The sequence below is a fragment of the Polypterus senegalus genome, chromosome 13, assembly GCF_016835505.1.
Source record: "Polypterus senegalus isolate Bchr_013 chromosome 13, ASM1683550v1, whole genome shotgun sequence".
Classification (NCBI taxonomy): domain Eukaryota; kingdom Metazoa; phylum Chordata; class Cladistia; order Polypteriformes; family Polypteridae; genus Polypterus; species Polypterus senegalus.
Genome location: NC_053166.1, coordinates 42,095,301 through 42,118,673, shown reverse-complemented (window position 1 = coordinate 42,118,673; position 23,373 = coordinate 42,095,301). Strand labels below are relative to the sequence as shown.

The window sequence follows — 23,373 nt, the reverse complement described above, 5'->3', positions numbered from 1 at the left end:
TCTCTCTTCTTTTGAGTTGCAGAGCCCCTTTGCAAGCTCTTATTTGCCATTTGTGTAGCTACCAGTATAACTCTTGTTTACCAGGGTTTCATATGCTTTACCCTCATCCAGTTGCAGTGAATTGCATTCTCACGTATGGCTGAGCACAGCTCCCAGCTATCAGCATGTGCACACAAGTCTACTCATTCATTCTGTAAGCAATGTTTGTTCTCTAGAGCCACCTGAAGTTGTGCCTGTAGCATTTCACTGTACTTAGTGAGCATTTTGTTATCTAAGTTCAGACTATATTTTCATGCACTGGAGAATACTGAAAATGTAAAGTTTTATTAGTCTATTGAATCATTATTTAAAAAAAAAAAAAAACTCAAGGAACACCCATCCTAGGGACACCAAATTTGTTACGTTCCCTCGCTGATTTCAGCTTAAGTAAGGAGCTGAAGTGAAAGTTTCAAATGCAGTGCCTAATGAAAAATGAGCAAAGCCATTTTGTCCTGCAGTAGAGAAGTTTTCTGATGTCAGAGGAAGATGGGGTTCAGGGGTCATATATCATGTTTATACCTGGATTAACATAATAATTTTTTTCCTACTACTCCTGAAATGAGTAGGGAAAATGGAATCCCCAGATGAAATCTATGCAAATGCAGGGGAAATCTACACTTTCAAGGCATCCCAGCCTGTAATCAATTCTGGAGCTTAATGTCGGTAATGCAGAGCCATCTATGAATGTGCTCTGTTTCATTGTATATTTAATGTACTTTGTGTGCTTATGTATACAATATACATTTATGGTTTACAATTTACTCTTGCTATAATTTAGCTGTTAATATGTGCACATGCTCAGAAAATGTAGTCAAAGTAGAGTGCTACACAAAAATATGGTGCATTGAATTAAATAAAAAGTTAACTTTCTAGAAATGCTAGAGTTACATGCTAAATTTTCCCCTGTAACAAAAGGTATCTTGATTATCCATCTCAATGGCTTAGAAATAACAGTGATATGCTTTTTCTCAATCTAAACTTCATTATAAAGACTTTCTTTTTGTTGATTTTAAAAGGTGAAATGATTGTGTGCTTTCTGCAGTGAACTGGAAGCCTGACCAGGGTCAGTTTCTGCCTTTCCCTTATTGCTGTATGAATTTGCTTCATTTAAATATGTCCATGTTCATTAAGCAGAGTTTTTTGTTTTCGGTACTGAGATATGCCACTAAAATTTGGATGTTTATTATTATTGCTACAAAAAAGTGTGCCTATATTGCAGTTTCTAAGTTAGGGAATAAATATATGTTGTTCTGTTTGCTTTTTTATTTGTGAAATAATGTGTCTTTTTACTTACACAGGTAATGATTCAAGTGTGGAAGGTTTGGTGAATTTTGAAAAGTTGCGTATGATTGCTAAAGAGATTCGTCATGTCATTCGGATGACTTCTGCCAACATGGACCCAGCGGTCATGTTCCGACAGAGGTGTGTACTGGGATAGGTGAATAGTATTCAAAACTGCATGGTCACCGATCTTATAGAATTATTCATTTTATATGCTTTATTCATACCAGGAGAAGTGACTTGCAGAATAAGTATTTATTTTACATTTTTGTGTGTACTCTAAATACAATGCCTAAATGCAGTTAATTGCAATCTTAAAGATGTAATGGTTTATTTCTGTGTGGATGGTTTGTAATTCGGCATCAAGTTTGATTACTTTAACTTTTACATATTGTCATTAGTTCAGCAACTTAGTAAAATATTATAATGTACTGTACAACAATCTGATGTTGAAACAAGGAACAGATATTTGGACCTGTAGTTTATCAATTGACTCTGTAAGAAGTTTTCATATTTTGTTAATGTGTATACTTTTCTCTGTGCTATAAGTTTTGTACAGTTTAATCCATAATTCCCTTACACCGTTCAGTTTATCTCTGGACCTTGAATGCAACCCAAAATTCTGACCTAAAATCCAAAAATACATTCACTATGACAGTATATAGCTATTCAAGCATCATATGCACTACAAGTAGTGGAGCTTTAGTAACATGTAAACATTATTGCTTTAAAATAAAAGATAACTTCCGATCACAAAATGCTATATGTATAGCATTTTATATATATACTTAAGCCAAACTGAGAAAAACTACCCGTTATGTTGTGACAAATGCAATGGAGAATACTGACAATGTCAATATAAATAATTTTAATAAATCTATATTGAAATATTTAATTAAAACAATGAAAAACTGTTCTTTTCATATCTATAAGAATAAATGAAATTTCAGAAATGCTTGGCAATGAAGGTCAAGGATGTCATCAAGCAGTTCACAGAAAGATCAAGAAAAAAATTATGAAGTGCTGTTTAGGAAATAAGTTATTTTCAATAGTACATAGTTGCTGCACCAAAAAAATATAATACTGCACAATATTCACAACCTCCTAGATATTTCTGCTGATAGTTAATTGTAAAATGTCACATTTTTAGCGGACAGCCATAAGCATTAGCAATTAAAAATATCTGGCATGCTTAATTTGAAGCATTTTAAATCAGTTACAATCAAAAATGTTCTCTGTTACAAATATAATTTGTAACCAGAAAGCCAGGCTAAATTTGAACATATGGAAGCATTCCGCTTGAAGCATAGAAACTGTTCTGTCGACAGAGTTCTCCTGCTGCCTTTCAAGATTTGAAATCTTTGTAACACCGAAGGTCTAGTTAATGACTACATCTCTGGACTGAAACGCATAAATCTAAACAGAATAAGAGAGAAAATCTGTAAGTGATCAGGGACAGATAAGAACTGATGAGTGATTAGTGAAAAGCAACAATTGATGCATGGCACAAGTAATTCTGATGCTTGATGATAAGAGACATGAAAAATTATGACATCCAAAAATGGATACTGTGAGTATATAATGTATTCTCATATTCTTCATGTAGTCTATTAACTATGCAATTTATGAGACAAATATCTAAGTAGCTAGTGTAAGCATTTCGGTATACAGTGTACATGTCTTGTTGTGTGGGTATGTGCAACAGGACTGTATGTACTGTTAAGAATGAATTAAGTCCTGAAGTGCATCTCAGACAGTGATTAGCAATAAGCATTGCAATGGTAAAACCTTATGTTGCATGATGTTTTAAGGGCACATATTGGCAGAAGGAGTTTTTCCAGTACTAAAAGGAATGTGGCATTATCACATTTTGAGATAAAAGCTTTCATTTTAAAAAGCTGAACAATGAAATACATGTTTTTTTTTAAATATGATTTCATTAGGGCTTGAAACTCTTGATCAATCTTTTTACACGAGTAATTCTAAATATGTGAATATTGTATATATTGCATTTATAGTAATGTGAAGCAAATACACATTTAGATTTGCTATGCAAATCATTTTTCAAACATTATCAAAATTTCACAGTGCATCATTATGACAATATAAGTGGTCAGGTAAACAAGTAATGCCATTTGGACGAAAGTGGTTTAAATGAAAAAAAAATTTAGGCAATATTGCTAATGTGAAAAGCTTCATATTTTTAACATGAATTAATTCCTGTACTTGCGTATTAATGGATACATAAGGGAAGAATACACCAGAATAAATATAATACCATTATTTTTATTGTGATATGCACCTATCTTTTTCATTAATAGATTTGCCATTAAATGAGGAGGCCTAACAAATACAGTACTATGGTTGTCCATCATTATTAGTTTATTACAAGTTCTGCCCAGCTCTCAGTTATTTAGTCCCAAACAGGGAGATGATCTAGATCCTAAAAGCACAAACAGTCCAGCAATAAGAGAACACAGCTACATGTAGTAGAAAGAACCGAGATGCCCAACTGCTATCTCTACCTCTCAGCAGTTTTAAATCTGACCTATTTGTAATAGCTAACATACATATATTTAGATGTAAATATGAGAAAATGAATGAAGCAGAGCACCTCAGGAAACATGTTTATTGAGCATGATTAGAACAGACAAGACCCTTGTGTAGACAACAGCACTACCTTATAGAAATACTGGTTTCACGTAGGCCTCTAGTTCTTCAAGGTTTTTGTCATGATGGAGGCGAGGGTACTTTGTGTTACTCATGTTATTAAGGAAGGGTAACGTAGTTCTAAAATTGAGTAGTGTGTTATTCTTGAACTTGAAATGTTAATACATTAAGGGCTTCAGTTACTTTTTTATAAAAATTGCAATAATGAAAATATGGATCACATCATTCGCATATCTGTCATTTGATTGTTTATAGAAATGCTTATTATTAAAATATTACAGAAAGTGAAAAAAGTAAACTGAATTTCATATGTAAAATGTGTTGGTCTGGTAAGCTATATGTACCGCTGTGTAGAGTGCTTAATACAATAGGCCATATTTCGCATGCCTTGTCTTTTACAGGAGTGTCACAGAGATGTGCTTGAGTCTGTCTCTCTCTCAAGTCATTGTGTAGAATTTTGTTTCTCTTAATAAGTTAGCTTTGAATATTGTTTTGCCATTATTTTTCATGTTTTCGTCTCTCCTACATCTCATGCATTTCTTCTTTCTCTTTTCTGATTTGTGTTTTATGTTGTGAATCTTACTTTTTCGGGAAAAAAAATCATGCTTCAATGTTCATGGCTCTTGCTTTCAGGAAGAAGAGGTGGAAGAGTTTAGGGTGAGTATGTGTGTGTATAAGATAGGATGGTGGTTCTAGCACCTGCAACACATTGCATCTTGATTGCATAAACAGCATGCATCATATCATAATAATCCTGACATACCTACAACCCTTCACCTTCAGCATCATCTCCTAATGAGCAAACTAAAGGAAAAAAAAACCTTCTATTTGGATACAGGTTAAATCATAAATGAAATGAAATGTCTACTGTAACTTCACTCAGTAATATCCTTCTTGCTTGAAATATTGTATTGCATTAATATTACTTTGCTTCACTTCCCTGGCATGTTATACTGTACCTATAGGCTTGGTAAGGAAGGTTTATTGATAATAACTGAAAGTAACTTGAAAGTAATAATCTCGAGGATCAGAAACAAGTATTGTTTTAATTTTGGTTTTGTGCATGCATTAGATTGACACTGTAAATAAGTGTGAATGAAAGCAGACATAACATTTAATATTTATTACACAAATACACATGCATTTTACTAAATATACGAATGAAATTACAAAAGACTTGGAAATAATGTTAGTACCTTTGGTTACAAAGAAAAATAAAGAAAAGAATGTCAGTAGTCCAATATTTGTCAATTTACCGTTAGTGACAACAACTACTTTAAATTATACTTTGAATTATAATGTATACTGTATATTTATTAAGCAAATTCCACAGGGGAATTCTTTTGCTGCAGAAGCAATTGCACAGTCTTTTTCAGTCGGTAAAAAATATAGAGAACCCCTTTTATGTTGGCTATCTACTGTACTGAGGTTAGTTTTTCCATTTTCATTCAGCATAATCAATTTAAAGACCTCCATTCATCATCTCTGACCATTAGTAAAGCTTTACATATGATAATAATCTAGTGTACTGTATAATTAGAACTTTTTTTGCATTTACTTATTCAATGAGAACACATAGGGAAAATGAAAATTAAAGATATAACAAACAAGAGTTGAAATTTGGCATTTCTAAACTTATGTTGTAGTATTTTGGAACTGGAGTAGCTGCACAGAAACATAAAACTAATATCCATGAAATATTTTAGGAATGTACAGTTTTCTTTTTAATTGTCTTCTCTCCTATTTCAATTATATTGACATTATTATAAATTGTTAGAAGTAGCTGTACACACTATGTACTTCAGTGCTACATATTTTTTCTGTTGAGTATGTTTACTATTTCTGGATAAACACAGGAATCTATGACTCTTGGGACTTTTAACTTTTATAACCCTATGGAATCACTTATTTATGGATCTTCATTCTATGTCTAGTACATGTTTTATTTTATTTTTATTTGCTTCAAGGAAAAGCATGTGTCATTTTTGCATGCAAATTTTTAAAATTCAGTGTAAATATGTGTACATAATCAAGTAAAAATACACTTTTTAAAAGGTTTACTTTTTTTTTTTTTTTTTTAGGTCTCTCAGTCAAGGAAGTACAAATTCAAATATGCTTGATGTACAAGGAGGAGCTCACAAGAAACGTGTCAGACGTAGCTCTCTTCTGAATGCCAAGAAATTGTATGAGGATGCTCAGATGGCACGAAAAGTGAAGCAGTATCTTTCAAATCTGAATGTAGAAACCGATGAGGAAAAATTTCAGATTATGTCTCTACAATGTGAACCCGCTTACAGTACCTGTGAGTATCAAATATACCACAATGTATTACACCAAAAAAAAACTAATGTTGTTTTTCAAAATGAACATTTAAAATAAAAATTACATATTGGCCCAGATGCGAGTATCGAAAACCACTGTTTCTTAAACCATACGCTTTTTACTGTCTGAAGAGGGTGTTATTTCAAAGTTTAAAAAAATAATTTTTACTTTGATATACACTGCCATCTACTTCAATTTTCTTTACAATTTCATAATCCCTTTTATGTTCTTTCTAACAGTTTACTCTTGAGTTGAGTATAAGTAGGTTATTAACAAAGAAAACAATAGAATTTTATAAAATAATTAACATTTATCTACTAGGTCATCTTAGTAAAGTTGTAAAGAAATAAGGATTGCCAACAATATATTAATACAATTAATGAATTATTAGTTCCAATAATTTTATAAACAGTGTTGTAATAAATAATTTTATCTGTGGTAAAATGTCTTTGCACTAATGGACTACATAAAAACATGATAAATATGAAGTTTGTTTTTTTGAATATAGTTCAAGCTAAATTATCTTTTTTTATATTGTACTGTACAATACTTGCAGTATGTTTTCATTATAGTCTGAATGCTGTTTTTAGATATTGGGTATAGTATAGGTGTGCTATGCTTCTAATGAATAAAGTCAGTAAAAATGACAATACATAACTCTCCCATGTTACTGGAAATCCTACTTATATTATCTGAGTTGTGTTGTAAATAAAAAAATAAAAACAAAGTGAGAAGAAGTAGTATTTTACCACATGTAACTTGGTAATTTGTAAGTAACTATAAAAGTTAAAGCTAATCTTTACAAGAATGAAGAATAATTATAGAAACTTAAAAGTAATCCACAAAACAAAAATTGTGTTATTTTTTTCTCCCACTGTTAAGTTTGTATTGGCCAAGAAGACACTGGCTAGATCACACCTACTATATATTTTCAAATTCTTCAATTAAAACCCTGTCTTGCCCATAGACTAACAAGAAATCTCGTGGGCAGGTATTGTTACCTTAGAACTAACTTCCTTTCATAAATACTTTGTAGTACAGTATAAATAAAATCTAAAAATCTAACCAAAATAGCTAAGAAATATGAACAATGGGAGAGGAAGCATGAAGTAATAACAAAAGGGTGTTCCAAGTGTGAGGGAAGCTGATCTGGACCAAAAATGGCATATCTAAGTACTAGAGGAACTGTCTTTTGTATAGGAATAAACTGCTTCAGTTGGCATTTCCATTGTTGTTTAGAATTTTTTTTTTTCCTTTAGACAGTTTGTTAATTGACTGTATAGCAGGTGAACAGTTATGGTGCAATTTTTAGTTCAATCATTTAGTCTGTAGTCTCCTCTTACTGGTAGCAATTATGTTTTAAGACAGTTGCGAAACACAATCAAACCTGTTTATTTTACAAGTATTTCAAGTTGTTATCTTTCTGTCATCTGTACAAATTTAAAATTTGCTATATGTCACCTTTTCCTCTTTCACCTAACTCCCCGTCCATTAAATCTTCATAAATATTAAAAAATATATCTTCTTTATACTTAAAATCTCTAAGGATTTGACTCCATTTCATCTCCCCTTTTTCATCATGCTAAAGTTGCCCGGCAGATGTTTTTACAAAGTGTTATTTTTTCTTTGTTTTGATTATTGTCTTTGTTGGGAACATAATAATCTTGCAACTAATAATGCAAGATTAATTATTTCCTATTTCACTAAAACAGTGTCCAAAAATCTGAGTGAAAGAAGATCAGCAAAATCTGACATGTCTCCAGTATCAATGAGGTCTGGCATCGCATCTGGAAAATCTCATCAGCAACACCGAATGAGCCAAGTCCTCCAGGTCCCTGCAGTCAATCTGTACCCCTTTAGGAATAAAAGCACAGCAAAGGACACTGCCTCAACCAGTAAGTCTGGGTGTCTTCTAAAATAGATATGTCTTAAATGGGTCCCAATCTTATTTCTACCATGTCCCCATGGTCTTTCTTGTATGTTTAGCTAGAATGCAGTGGGATGAAAAATCTCAAACAACATTCATTATTCAAGCTTCTTTTTCTTTCATTTTGCAGAAATGAAGTACTGCCTTACTACGTAGCAAAAAATTAAACGTCTTCCTTGCAAAATATTCATAATAATAAAACTACACTCACACTATAACTAACTTCTGTCATATCCATTGTAATTTTTATATGTACATTGTCATTTAACAAGCATTAGTTATATGACATTATTCATTTAAAAGACTAGGACGGCTATGTCACTGATTGAAAATGCACAAATCATGAACATCTTTGTCTTATATATTGTAATTTACAAGATATTGCTCTTTGTTTACATTTTTAGGTTTATAATTTTTAAATGCAATGATTCACTTAGCATTGTCTGCCTGATAGACATTGAAGAATCTGAAAGATAGCCCAGAGGTTTCTAATGCAATAAAATTAATCTGGCAAAGATGCTAAAACAAAATTATTTTTTCACAAGACTACTTGAAAGATAATGTACTTTGTGCCCCAAATAATATAATGCTGTTTATTTTTAGGTACAAGTTCTCCCCAGTGCATTAAAAAACCTTTAAATTTATCTGATGACATACCTTACAAGAAAGCACCAGAAGATTCCATATCCAACACTTCTTCTTTGCATTCTAGCCCTCCTGGATCCCCACAGGGATCTCCTCGCAAAGGTAAACAAATCTTCTGTTTCTTGTATTCCAGAAGGATAGCTAAAAAAACCTTTTTCATATCAAGTTTGCTGATTACACAGCTCTTTGAATAACATAGGGTATATGTGTTGATTAATATAGAAGCTCAATGTGTGGTGTATAGCACTGATTACTTGCTTGCTTAATTTGTGTCTTATTCACTGGAATGTAATTAGAAAAATCAATTACATTTAAAATCAAAATGGGTTTAAGGTAGCTGCCAGTTATACAATTTGTATGTTTTGTTATACTTACGTTAAGTGTCATTTAGTTTCAGTATTTACAGTAAATAACCATATTAGAATGTAATGATTAATTGTAGGATCCATCCTTTTCCATTCTATTTGCAATATGTCTGTCTAATTAATAAAGGTGAAGCATAAACCACTATTGCTTATATTATTTTTAAATTGGAGGGGTCGTTTTTAAATATCAAATGTAATCCTCCCCACCCTGGAAGTCACACTTTTCTTCAGAAATAGTTAAAGACCATGAACACTTATAATATTGAATTTTTTTTCCTGATCTGGGATAATTATGGTTCCTTTGACATCTTTCTACAACAGAAGAAAGAATTATATTAGATTATTTGTTGTGTTTTAATATGCTTATATACATTTTGAGATAGCTAAATTATATATATCTTTATTAAATTACTACTTAATAGTTCATCAATCTCAAATATTTAATTTCTTCTTAGATATTAAACAAATAGTGTCTGTGCACCATCTAGTTTTAAATAGGACAGTGCCAAACTGCACCTACTGTATTGTTGCTTGTTTTATTTCTTACCTTTGACAGTTTAATTCATCTCATAATATTGTGTGGCTGATGGCCAATATAACCTTGACATCAGACTTATGAGATGGTATGACTTCCTCTTCATTTTATGCATAATATGCAATATTATATGTTATGAATATTCTCAGTTATTGTTTGTTTGATTTTTTTACATGGTATTTTAGGGTAATAATCCAAAACTGTGATCTATCTTCACTCCTTACTGCCAGCTTAGAAGAAAGGGGAAACTAACCCATGCATGCAAATACAGAAGGAAGAATTACCTTGTTATTGCATATTTTATTATAGGTCATTTGAGTAACTTTTCATTATTCATGGTATTCTTCGTTTCTGTTTAAAGCAGAAACATCAAAAGCATTTTCAAGTAGTGACATAATATTGCCACTAAATTAATAAAAATCCTCAAGAAAACTGTGGCTAATGTATTAAAATTGTTACCTTCTTCTTTGTTTTGTTTTTTTTAGTTGGGAATATCCCAAGATCACAAAACTCTAGCCAGGTGAATCTGTCTGGCTCTTCCTCATCTCTGACAAGTGAAAACAGCACTAAGAACAGTGGAGTGCGCTCCGGCACAATAGGTGGGAGTTTATTACAAAAGAGAATCCAGCAGATCACAGGCACAAGGACAGGGGAAGGGGATACACTCCAAGGAGCCAGCCAAGAGCTTAAAATAAGGAAGAAAGTCAGACCATTTTACTGGAAAAGAAATTCATCTAGGGAGAGAGCAGAGCCTATTAAGAGACAGTAGAGTATATGAAGATTACAGATTGCATCCCAAGAAATCTAAGAATTCTTCTGGTCTTAGTAGTTACCCTTTTGAACAGCACAGTGCACTTTTTGCACCAGCTCTTTTCATTTCAGGAGATTGACTTGTATAAAATGAAAAACAGGAGTGTGAAAGTCTTAAATTATTATTGAGACAGAATTAAACTTTCAGCACTTTAATAGTGAAGTACTTGTTAAATTTGCTTGCAAATATTTTATAGTTCTGTCCAGTCTACTGTTAAAAATAATAGATATTTTTATTTTTTTAATAAAATGTACATTGCACTTTTGAATGTTTTTTTTTATTTATAGTAATAGTATAGTATCAGGTAGAAAGTACATTAGTGTTGCTCATGATGGTAAAAAAATGAACTATATCCCAAACTGGCTTCATTATACATCACAATGTAATACAAAATATGATGGTACCACAGGCTAATCTACAGGACATGTAAATTTATCTTAAAAGATTTCAAAGTACATAATTCAGAGTACATAATTAGTGCTAGCATAAAGCGACCTTAGTAGTAGCTAATGCAAGATGGTGTTTGTTCACTATGTATCAAGAACTGGTGATGTACCTGATGCTGTAAAATGCAGGAATATTTATTCATGTAGGAACAAACAACTAAGGTTTACTTTTCATAGTGACAATTCATGTACTTTAACCTTAGAGCATAGTTTAAATTGATTCAGTCTATTGACAGATCATGCTAATTTCCAAGAAGATCTCTGTCTTTGCTTGAGTTGTCTTCATATGAGTAACTAGATGCCTTCATGTATATATACACATATATACATTTATGTGTACATATATAGGACACATACACACAGTATATGTACATACACATGTACACATACAGTGGTACAGATGAGTCACTGTATGCTGATAGCGAGTATCTGTGCCTTTTTAATGTTTAAGACGTTCAATTTAATTCAAAAAATGAACATTTGAAGGATTTTTTTTTTAATGTTTACACTGTCAATTTATTTGCATTGTACTCTTAATTGTAGAAATGTGGTCACAAGTATGTGATTTATTCTATAATTCACTCAATGTAGCCACATCCAAAACCCTTAATTTTATCTTACCATAATTGCTTTACACCTTCATTTTTTGCAGTTTGTTTATTTTTGTAATTTTAAAAAATTACAACCGACTTAGATACAGACTAGTAAAGGCAGACTACTTCAGTATTGTTTTTCAATCTGCAACTTTTTCGATAGGGGCTTATTACACCTGGAAAATTTTTTCTCAAAAAGTATTTTCTGTTATATTGTAAATCATTGTCATATAATGTATTCCAAATATGTGGTTTCTCCTAATTTTGATATATAAAGCAAAAAAAAAAAGAAAAAATTTTAAAGGTACTCAACAGGTCCCAACACAAGTTAGGGTTAAGAGGCCACCTCCTTTTGTTAAGGGCATTACAACTTTCGAAGAATCTGCATGAGAACAGGTCATTCAGCCCAACGAAGCTCACAAGTCCTATCCACTTAATTCTTCCAATATAACATCAGCTCTAGTTTTGAATGACTACTGTCTGCCACACTACTTGGAGAGAAATGTCTGCCTATTATTTTGAGTAGTATAACATGAATATTGAGTGAAGAGTGGTGAAGTTATAGGCAGTTAAATGTAAGTAACAGAAAACGGACATATATGAGGCTGAGTTTTTATAGGGACAGGACTACGTAAGAGACAAGAAGACATATTAACAAGATATATAATTTGTTTTTGTCTTAGAAAAGATATCTAAAGTATATTTCAGTTTTGTTATTTGTATGATGATATATGTTAAGGAAAAATGATTGTGTATTTCATATGTATAGGTATATTGTTAAACACGCTAATATCATGATGTACATAATAATTTCCTCATGCTGTATGTGTTTCAGGTAGATAACAATCTTAAAACAGGAAATTAACATTTGAACATAGTCTTAAACGTTTAGTTCAATGTTTCATAGCAATGTGCGTGGTGTATATGGTAAAAGTTCTCCATGCTATATTTGTTTGTATACAGTATTCACCAAATCCTGGACATATTTCGAGCACCAATACATATGATAGGAAAAAGGTTAATCTGGAATTACTGATTCCAAATATTAACTGACATTGTGTATTAATTATAAATTGACAGAATAAAATGATTTATGCGATTACACTCCTTAAATAAGTCACGAAAAATTGATATAGTGGAAACTTGGTTATTTGAGACCTGTTAGACCATGGAGTTGTCATAAAAAACTAAATTTCAGGTGACGTAAAATTACAGCAACTTAAAATATCTATATTTATAAAAGGTTGATTCTAGACTTGTCTTAAACCTTATACCACAATGTACTTTCTGGCCTTCTTAAAGCCAGTGGAAGAATTAATAACAATTTATTTTTTTCATTTCATTTGCAGTTAAATAGGATTTCTTTTCTACACTGTAATCTTCCTACTTATCTCAGGAACACTATTAAAAATGTGTGACCATTTTGTTTTCAAACTTCTAGGTCATGCCTTGCTGTCAAGTGCAAAATCAGAAAATTTCTCTGATCTGAGTCAAAGTGAGATCTCATCCCGGTCCAGCATTGTTAGTAATTCTTCTGTGGATTCGATATCAGCCACAACTTCAGAAGAGCACCCTTTGACTCAGCAACCTAATCATATGGAGCTTATTAGAACAGGAAACAGTGTGCCAACTACAGCTGAATGTAAACAGCCTTGTGCCAGGTAAGTTGTACTACAGCTTTGCTCTGACAAACTGGCCATAAGTTGTTTTGATAATATGGAAAAATAAACTTTTAAAGATTATTTTTTTTAAGTATTTGTTTTAATCCCAGTATCACTCGAATAGCAGATTGAAAGTCTCAAACAGCATATAAATTGTGATAGCTGAATGAATATGCGTACAGATTGTAAAATAAAGTAAAAGATTCCTTTGATGATCTACAGAGAAAAAGTAATGATTTCCAGTTTGTATCATGAGAGCTGATGCAAGTGATTAATAAAAACTGAGAAGTGGTCCAAAGGAATTCTCTATGCTACTTAGTACTTATACAGTGGGTTCTGACCAGATGTGAGCTTTGAGATGGCAAAACTAAATCTTTAGAACTGTACCTAAACTGAGTCAAAGAATGTAGAAATTTTTGTTTTTTCATGAAAAGTTTGGACCATAACAGAACTATACTTTATGGACTATGATAATCAACATTCAGTAAATGTACAACAAATTACTTTTTTTACTATGTGCTTATTACAGTGGTTTCATAAAGTATTCAGACCTCTTCAATTTTTTATTTATTTTTTTACATTTTGCTTTGTTGCAGCTATTTTTTTATTTATAATAAATTTGCAAAAAAATTATGTAATCCTGTTTTTTATTTCCCATTCTAAGATAACAAGTGTTGCTTGTTTTGGGGGGGAAAATGAATTTAAATAGGTTTAGTACAACATAGCAAAATATTTTTTGTTTCCTCACTCTGGCATATCTTTACACACAATATGCTTGTCTGTTCTGTTAAATAGATATCCTGCCATCTTTAAAAGAACATTTTAATAGATTTTTAAAATACTTTCAAATGGACCTGATTGTTTACCATGCCAGCAGCATACACAATCTTATTTCAAAATTTTGGTATATTCTTTATTATTTGACCAAGGAAGTTTGGTTGGCTGTCTGGCATCATACAAATGCAGTGGTTAGTTCTGCAAACTCACTACTTCAATTTGGTTTGACTACTGACAGAGTCTATGTCTTTGTGGACTTAGTACATTTCTCTAATATCTGAACCCTACCTCTCAAATGTCCAGAATAAAAAATTACTTCCCAATGGCATGTATGCTAGATTAGATGACTCCATAGTTGTTGTGATGTTAGTGCGTGTACCAGTATTCCTCACAGTAAACTGGTACTCCGCTAAGGGCAGTTTCCTGCTTTATCCCCTGAGGTTTTTAAGATGGCACCCTAAAATTGTATCGAATTGTATTATATCAATGTTTAATTGTGTCTTGAAATTTATACATATTATACAAGCATCATTTGTTGAAGGAACTATGTTTCTGTATAAAATGAACGCTCTATCCTTTTAGTTCTTGATCCCTTGCCACAGCTTTTATAATTTTTTTTTCTTTAAATCCCACAAATATAATCCTGCCTAACAGTATGGTCTGTTATATTACAGCCATGTATGAACTTTGGGTTCTGATTTTTAAAACTGTCATGCATTCGGTGATAGAGTCATGCATAAATAAAAAGGCGTATTAAATGTTAAGTTGGCAGTTGTGTTAAAAGATCAATCAAACTTCAGTCTAATTTTTTTTCTCTTTGTCAGTCACTCCATACAAAGACCTTTCATTGCTAGATGCTCAACATTTGCCTCCTCAGCAAGCAATGAAGAGCTAGCTCATGAATTTATTTCAGTGGATGCAGCGGATAGTGGCCGTGGAAGTTGGACCTCCTGCTCCAGTAACTCTCATGACAACTTTCAGAGTTTACAGTGCCAACGGGCCTGGGACCTCAGCCCCTTTCGTAACAAACACGTAGATGGACCAATTGCAGAGGTGGAGCTAACTGGCCAATGGGCAGACAATAGCAGTGTTTGCTCAGAAGACCTTTCCAGAACTAATAGACATTCCAGAGGTAGCTTAGAGTTGAACCAGTCCAGGCAAAGTTGGGCCTCATCAAGTTCCCTTTCTGATACCTATGAAGGAAATTATGGAACTATAAAACGCAGAGTTACTGAAAATCCTCAATCAGCTCAGGAGGATCCCTCAGACTCTAAACCAGCCACAGACCCATCTTATAAAACAGTTACTTCAAGCACAGACAAAGGACTTATAGGTATGTCAGCTAATATTTGATTATGCTGATTAGAATTTATTATAATTTTTCTGTTATGAATTATGAGAATGTGAAATGAAATGACACCAGCAGATTTGGGGCTAAAAAGAACACTGTGCTTTTTCTCCCTTTCGCATACTGTATCTTATATTAACCTGATACTAAACACACAAAGTCCTTGATGCTTCTCCGCAATCCAAACCAACCCCATTGACTGCTTTTCTTCTCTGTGGACAAAATCTTTGTTTAACGATAGGACAAAAATTTGATACTCTTGAAATTCTTTCCTCTAACATGTCATTGCATTTTATTCAGTTTTAGATTCTGTATATTACTGTAAATAAAGCAATTTTAGATAATGAAATTAAATGCTGATTGCATGTTGTGTACAGTTGTCCTAGGTCCCAGTTCAAGTACTAATGAGTATCTGGGTGGAGTTGCATTTGCCCTTTTTTTCCCTGGGAATTCTGGTTTATTTCCACATCCCAAAGACCTTTAACATTTGTTTATTGGGCCATTTTAGGTTGCCAGTCAAGTGACTGAGTGAATATTGGTGAGTTCATTAGCATACCCTGTGATGCACAGGCACTGGTGTTTCTTTTACACTTGGTTTCCGCTTGTATCCACTACTGCAGGGATAGGCTGAAGACAACATATTATTCCAAAGTAAAAAATCAAGTCTGTAAAATTGATGATTGGAATGAGTCAGTGTCATAGTGGCCAGTAAAAAGAAAATATACATATATACTTAAGAAAATTATAGGAAGACACTAGTATTAGAGAAAATAGAGAGCTTTCATTGAAAAACTTTGTGGCCTTCTGCATTTTGTTGCAGTTAATTCACCTAAATTAATTAAGTGGCATATTTATGACAGCCAAATTTAAATATTCACTAGTATATTATTTGCCTTTATTATGAATTAATGATATTGCTGTATATTCCATGGGCAGCAATGTGGTGCAGTGGTAGTGCTGCTGCCTCGCAGTTAGGAGACCCAAGTTCACTTCCCGGGTCCTCCCTGCATGGAGTTTGCATGTTCTCCCCGTGTCTGCGTGGGTTTCCTCCGGGTACTCTGGTTTCCTCCCTCAGTCCAAAGACATGCAGGTTAGGTGCATTGGTGATTCTAAATTGTCCCTAGTGTGTGCGCTTGGTGTATGGGTGTGTGTGTGTGTGTGTGTGTGTGCGTGCCCTGTGGTGGGCTGGCACCCTGCCCGAGGTTTGTTTCCTGCCTTGCGCCCTTTGTTGGCTGGGATTGGCTCCAGCAGACCACCGTGACCCTGTAGTTTGGATATAGCGGTTTGAATAATGGATGGTTTTAGTTTTAAAGCTGCCCTTTCATACCCAGTTATTTTTGATTTGGAATTTGCTGCAGTATTGTTTAATCTAATTTAAATCAATTAGATTAACAAAAAAACATTAAATTGGAGATTGCAAGGAGCTGCAGTGGTTTGTTCTGCTGCCTCAGTAATCCACTATGCTGAGTTTGATTGCCCAGGCACTATCCCTGGGAAGTTTGTGCCGTCTTCCCTTGTCTGCATGGCTTTTTCAGTGGATACTCTGGTTTTTCTTACACATCTAAAAGACATATTAGTTAGGTTAAATGATTATTTAAAGTTGTCATGTAAAAGAACTATTTAGGACTTAGTGTTTCTACTAAAATTCAATTGTAGTAGTAGCAAAATTATAATTCAAAAATGTATAATAAAAATAATGCTATAGTTTATTTTTCACATAAAACAGATAATCAAGGAGTTACAACAGAGAATTATTATTCTTAATTATATTCCCAATTACTATACTATATACAATAAACAAAATTAAAAATGTGCTCTGAACACTTTCATATACTAAATAACAGATTCCTTATGCAAATAATCTTTCAATGTTTCAAAGATTATACTTGATAATAATACTGAAAGAACCAAGTTAACAAAATCTATCTAGAACATCTGTAGCCACTGATACAGGAAGTATAGTAAAGTTCCACATTAATTCCATATAGAATTAGCTTAGACCAATACCTGTAAACTTTGACTGAAACATCAAGTCTGTATCTAAATAATTAATAACAAATGCATATGTCTTAGCATGTAGAGCCATTATGAGAAAATCTTACAGTCTATAGTCTTGTGCTATAATGTAAAGACTTTTATATATCCTTTGATCTCACTATTTTTAATAATTCATGTTTATGATAAGGGGGAAAGGTTTAATTGCTTTCAGAATACAATCTTATAAATATAAGATAATAAAAGGTATTGCTCAACATTTCAACTGTATACAATTGAAGAATTTCACACACTCTGAAAGTAGTCAGGTTGCTATTTATAGAAAACACCCTAAATCAATAGAAGCCCTCATTTCGCTACGGTTACTAGAATTTAATTTAAAAACCCAAAACACCTCCCTGTGTGATTGTTGTTTATTTTAAACACCTCCACAAAAATTAGGAGGTGCAGTTTTTAACAGTATGTCATTGTTCATTCACCAAAGTTCCATGAAACAAAACGTTTACGCCTTTGCTGCATTATCAAGTGCAATGAGCTACATTGCAAGAAATCTTGGAAATGTGGTGGGAGGGACCTTTATTCTTAAAATCTGCTGCTGTCATTCATCTTGCTTTCTCTATGTATACCCTGTAGTAACATGGTTAACATCTCATTGTTTTTAATTTTTGTCACTTTCTTTTCTCATTAACATTCCCACTGCTTGTCTCTTGTGCCCAGTGTACTGTGTCACTTCACCTCAGAAGGACAGTAGATATAGAGGCCCACCACCCACCCCTCCAGGATACCTGGGAATCCCTTTAGTGGATGTAAAGGAAGGATCTTCCCGCAAGCAGCTGCATTTAAAACCTCCAGACTATAATGTGGCAGTGCACAGGTCAAAAATGGTGTCTCCCTATGGCACCATTGATTGCCAACCAGAAGCTGGCATTCAGTCGAAGATGCTAGTTCAGTCCCAGACGCACAATTGGCACAGCCATGACTCTAAACTAGCAAATGTTAGTCTACAGGGAGCACAAGATAGTCATGAGGATGGTATGTGTTACTAAACCATTTTTTCTTTTAATTTGATATTGAATGTATTACTTATTGGATAGTACGCCATTTAAACATTCTACATTGTTTTATGACTAACCAAATGTGTTTTTCCCCCATTGGTCACATTTTGGAACATCTTTGTGTAATGTAGTGCTACTGTTTTTCATGCTTGTATTGAAACAATGTATGAGAACAGACTGCATAATTAGGATAAAATATTATCTGTAACATTTTGTTATGTAAATAAAGTTTCTACCCTCTTAAATAAAACAATCGCAAGTAGTGCTGAACTGGAGGAAGGTTAAAGGAAATAAGCATTCATTAAAGTGGCAAGAAAAAGTATGCAAACTGTTTGGAATGACCTGGTTTTCTGCATTAATTAGTCATGAAATGTGATCTGATCTTCACCCAAGTCAGTGTAGGCAAACACAATATGCTTAAGCAAATAACACACGGACAATCTTTCATGTGGTTATTGAGCACATCCATTAAAAATTTACAGTGCATTGTGGAAAAAGTATGTAAACTACTTGAATTTAGCACTACTTGCGATTGTTTTATTTAAGAGGGTAGAAACTTTATTTACATAACAAAATGTTACAGATAATATTTTATCCTAATTCCAGATTTATTTTTGGAATCAATCTAGGCAAAGGAAAGGCTTCCTTTTTATTGGATGCAGTTTTATGAATGATATCTGATGTTTAAAGCCAACAAGTTGCATTTTTTTACTGGTCATTAAGCACTAAATTTAAATTATAAAAAAAAAAAGAGTCCTTGCTCAGTTGCACAAAACCAGCTACTTTGCTGGTGCTGCTGCTTTTCAAAGTTAACTGGTATGCAGTCAAGTTGTATCCAATGTGAGCATGCATTGTGTGATGCAGTTAAATAAATGTTTGCATTTTATTGCACTTTGTATGGTACTTATTAGATTCTTTGTTACAGTAAAGCAGAAACCGAACAGGACGTTAGACTAAATGCTTTTGTTTTGCATGAGTTGTTTTATTTATTTGATTTACCCTGTACACTTACTGTACATTGCCTGTATCAAGTTTGGATATATTTTGATTGTTATTATCATTGTGAAGAAGTTATGTTCATATCTCTTTTTAAATTTATTTCTTGCAGAAGAGCAAGTGTCAGCAGTTTAGGCTACTGGACCAGAGCACTGAACATTTTTCCAGATTTTAAGGACTTCATTGTATCACTGGATAAGAAACCTGTGGTATAATAAGCTAACTACATCAACATGCTGCTTTTCTTGCAAAAGAAATTTATTTTTATGGCTTGTATATATTAGAACAAAGCATTAAACTCTCTGTAATAATATTATGATATTAGTAATTGTTTTAAGGGGAAAAATACAAAATGGAAATACATGCAAAACTGGGAAATTATTTTTTACCAAGTAAAATTTTTGAGACTGTGCTAGAATAATGTTTATTAAATATGGCCCACGCTTTCATGTAATGTATATGTTTTAAGTTTATCTACAACATTCTAGCAATAGGGATCAGAATGAGCTGAAGAGACCACAGCAACATGGCATTGACTAGTGCAGAGGCACATTATGTTTTTTTAACTTCTTATTGCTAATTTAAAATAATTTGAAAATACTGACTTTCAAAGCACATTTTATGGAGCAAAATTGAAAAACAAAATAAGTTTTTTTGTCCTTCAACTGAAAGCACTTTGGTGAGAAATCATAAAAAAATAATATTATATATGGCTGTTGTACCGCCAAGAAAAACTGAAAGGGCAGATTGATCCAGGGTATGAGGCTTTACATTAGTGCAAGATTTAGATTTTTACTGGAGGTTTTATATGCTTGTAAATGTTTTCTTTTCATAAGACAGGCTCATTGCTGCCATGAAAAGAGCAGAGCTGAGGTCATCTGAAATATTCCCCAGTATTTCATGGCCACAGTGTGTCCTTCTTAATTTATCCTAGCAACATGAATGGAAGCTAAGTTCTCACCCTTTAGACATCAGACAAGCTGCGTGAACACTCCATCACCTGATTAAAAGTGCCTGCTGCAACACACAAGCCTTTGTTATGTAAGATGTAAGGCTGGGGTTTAGAGAGTCATCTCCTGTTCTTCACGGACTGGGCCCATAGCATCTTATCACTCTTTTATTCCACAAAAATATGGAGTGGACAAAAATACTGTAATATATTGGTTTAAATATAGACCATAGATGTAGGTGGTGTATTATTAAGCTATATTCATTGTTAATGTCCATTCTTTGCCAATATGTCAAAAACAAACTTGAATACATTAAAGGTAATATATATATTTTTGTTTTAATATACATGTTTGAGAATGTGTACAGATAAAGAATATATCTACAGAAAACTGTATTTTAATATTTCATATCAATGCCATTCGATTGTGGCTGCCTGAGGTTTTTCAGGCAGCATTGCAGGATGCCTTTGTTTCACATAAACTTTTGTATTAAATAATTCCTAGAATTAGATAAAAGGTTGTTATTTAGCACCTAAGCATTGTAAATAATAGTGTGGCATATCATTGGAAGAGATGGCTTCTGAATTTATTTATTTTATTTTTGTAAAGTGCAGACTGGGCAGCACTGGATGAAAGTTTGTGGAAATGACTGCCTCCTCCGTACCCTCTTATAGTTTTTGCTCCTTTTTTTTAAGCTTTTTCTAGAACTGTTTCAGAGCTTTAAACTAGAATACCTTGTGGAGGACTTGGAGTTGCATTACACAAAGTGGAAAATGTTACTGTTCGCTGTACTGTAAATGAAAAACAGGCCCAAGAATCAGATTCAGTTATGTGTTTAACTACATCTGAAACTTGATCCATGTTTTTATTGATATGCTGGAATGGAGCCAGCATAGCTTGTAAACTTTCAGGCCATTATGGAACTTTGCACATTTCCTGTCAAAACCTAAACAAAATGTAGTATTATTGTTAAAACTTAAACTATATTCTGTAACTTAAACCTATTCTGTACATTCTGTACTGTGCATCTTGCTTTGCTATGTTTCATTTTTAAATCAACTGATCATATTGATCAGTGGGAACAACTGGACACGATGTTGTATATACTGTAGTAAACAGCTTTAAAGAGATAACACTCCTCTGCCACTGTGGCAAATAGTAAAAACAGGACAAAGTACCCTGAAATAAGCCTTTATTGTGTTTTTATTATTATTATTATTATAACCAACCCATTCAAAGTTGCACCTTGACTGTTTCAGTTTAAAACAATGGTCAGAACTTAACCAATTTTGCCATGTTTTAACTTTTGTAGACACTCCTGTTACCATTCATTGTTCTCAGTACAGTATGTGAAGTAACGCAGAACTGCCGAGTGATGGCAGAGAGCTCAAGAGAGTGTGTATGACAACTGGAGCAGTCTGTTAGGATGCTATGAAGCAACCTAGCATAAGTTTGAGCCTCAAACAGCTTATATGTTTGCGCACAGCTTTATTAGAAATAGGCCAGTGAGAGACTTCATGCTGAACTTCACCCCTAAATGAGTGTGGGTGGGGAAAAACTCAAACTACTTCTGGACATTTTTCTTAAATGACCAGCAGGATTGCTGTATTGGGAGAAGGTCAGAAATTGAATGGCAGTACAAATAAGAAGCACCAAATGAGTGGCTTTCTGTTTTATTTACAACAGGGGATGTGTAGAAGTTGGGTAGATGCTTGTGTTTGACACGTGAGTTTAGCTCAGAGCAGCAGATGCAACAAAATGCTAATTTGGTGTGGCTTCTCTACCTGACAAAACACACATGAAAGAGACAGAAGTGTTGCAGGTTGTAGGCTCGCATGATGAAACGATATCCCTGAGGATTTAACCTGAGCACCTGCCATATTGCCAAGCTAAGAGAGAGATCCTGCCAATTAAACTGGAATCATTTCTTCTTTTTTTAAGTAATTCTTTATCACTGGCAAACTTTTTTGTCTTAAAATACTATACTTGCTTTACACTCTGTGATATGTGTAAGAAATTGTAAAAATATCAATATTGGACAAACTGCACAACTGCAACAATATGCAGCAAAAATATTTTTTCTGCACTTGTCTGTACCTGAAGTATTATTGAAGAAGTCATGTTTTGTCTCCAGATTTGAATAGATATTGTATATTTATGTCTTTTAGAAAGACGCTCTCTTGCCTGTATGCGTTTTGTATTTTTAACAGTTGAGTTAAAATGTTATATTTTGTTTAAAAGGAAGTATGGAACATGATTTGACTGACATGAAGTTGGACAATAAATAAGATATAAAAACATTGGTTGACGTGGTTTTAATTTCTTAATGCTAATTATCCCTTTGGGCATCCTGGTTAGCGGTACCACATAACAAATACTGGAGACTCCTGATGGTGTATGCTAGAAACAGCAGTATATAAAATCTCGATCTTTATCACATCCCACTGCTTTTTAAAACCATTCATGATAGTATTATTGCAGAATTGTCAGATTCAGTGGCAAGTGAGCTATAACATCCTGAGTGGCTTCAGTTTCCACTTGTGCCCTTAAGCATATACTCCTTACTTTATTATTTTAAAGTAACTGTGTACAGTGCCTTTCAACAAAAACAATTAAAATGACAGAAGAACATGTACTTGTACGTTCTGTACAACATACACAATGCAATATGACTTCATGTCATTTTAGGATCTTTACTGTCACGCGGTCAGAATACAGTTTGTGCCAATCAACACGTAGCATCTTCTCTGACTCCTTACCTATTAAAATCTCAGCACACATTTTTTTGTGTAATGTCAAGGGAGGAAACAATCAAGGGGTCTCTCTTTGACCATTTTTAAAATACAACCCCATTTCCAGAAAGGCTGTAACAGTATGTAAAATGCAAACAAAAAAAGAGAACGCAGTAACTTTTCAATTTCCTTTTACCCATATTTAAATGAAAACGGTACAAAGAC

General features: G+C 33.2%; 1 protein-coding gene across 11 annotated transcripts in view; it reads left to right on the top strand.

Moving 5' to 3' along the window:
• Window positions 1–22,716, top strand: part of rapgef6 (Rap guanine nucleotide exchange factor (GEF) 6) — a 373,961-nt gene extending 351,245 nt beyond the window's left edge. For 5 of the 11 annotated variants that reach the window (XM_039775454.1, XM_039775460.1, XM_039775455.1 and 2 more), the window contains 10 exons: window positions 1,338–1,461; window positions 4,624–4,647; window positions 6,072–6,292; window positions 8,025–8,207; window positions 8,843–8,986; window positions 10,270–10,383; window positions 13,076–13,295; window positions 14,897–15,405; window positions 18,133–18,447; window positions 19,579–22,716. In XM_039775454.1, the coding sequence (XP_039631388.1) occupies window positions 1,338–1,461; window positions 4,624–4,647; window positions 6,072–6,292; window positions 8,025–8,207; window positions 8,843–8,986; window positions 10,270–10,383; window positions 13,076–13,295; window positions 14,897–15,405; window positions 18,133–18,447; window positions 19,579–19,601 (1,877 nt within the window). In that variant the 3' untranslated portion in view covers window positions 19,602–22,716. The remainder of the gene's footprint in view (window positions 1–1,337; window positions 1,462–4,623; window positions 4,648–6,071; window positions 6,293–8,024; window positions 8,208–8,842; window positions 8,987–10,269; window positions 10,384–13,075; window positions 13,296–14,896; window positions 15,406–18,132; window positions 18,448–19,578) is intronic. The other 6 variants (XM_039775459.1, XM_039775458.1, XM_039775457.1 and 3 more) reach the window with 3 other exon arrangements.
• Window positions 22,717–23,373: the final 657 nt, after the last annotated feature.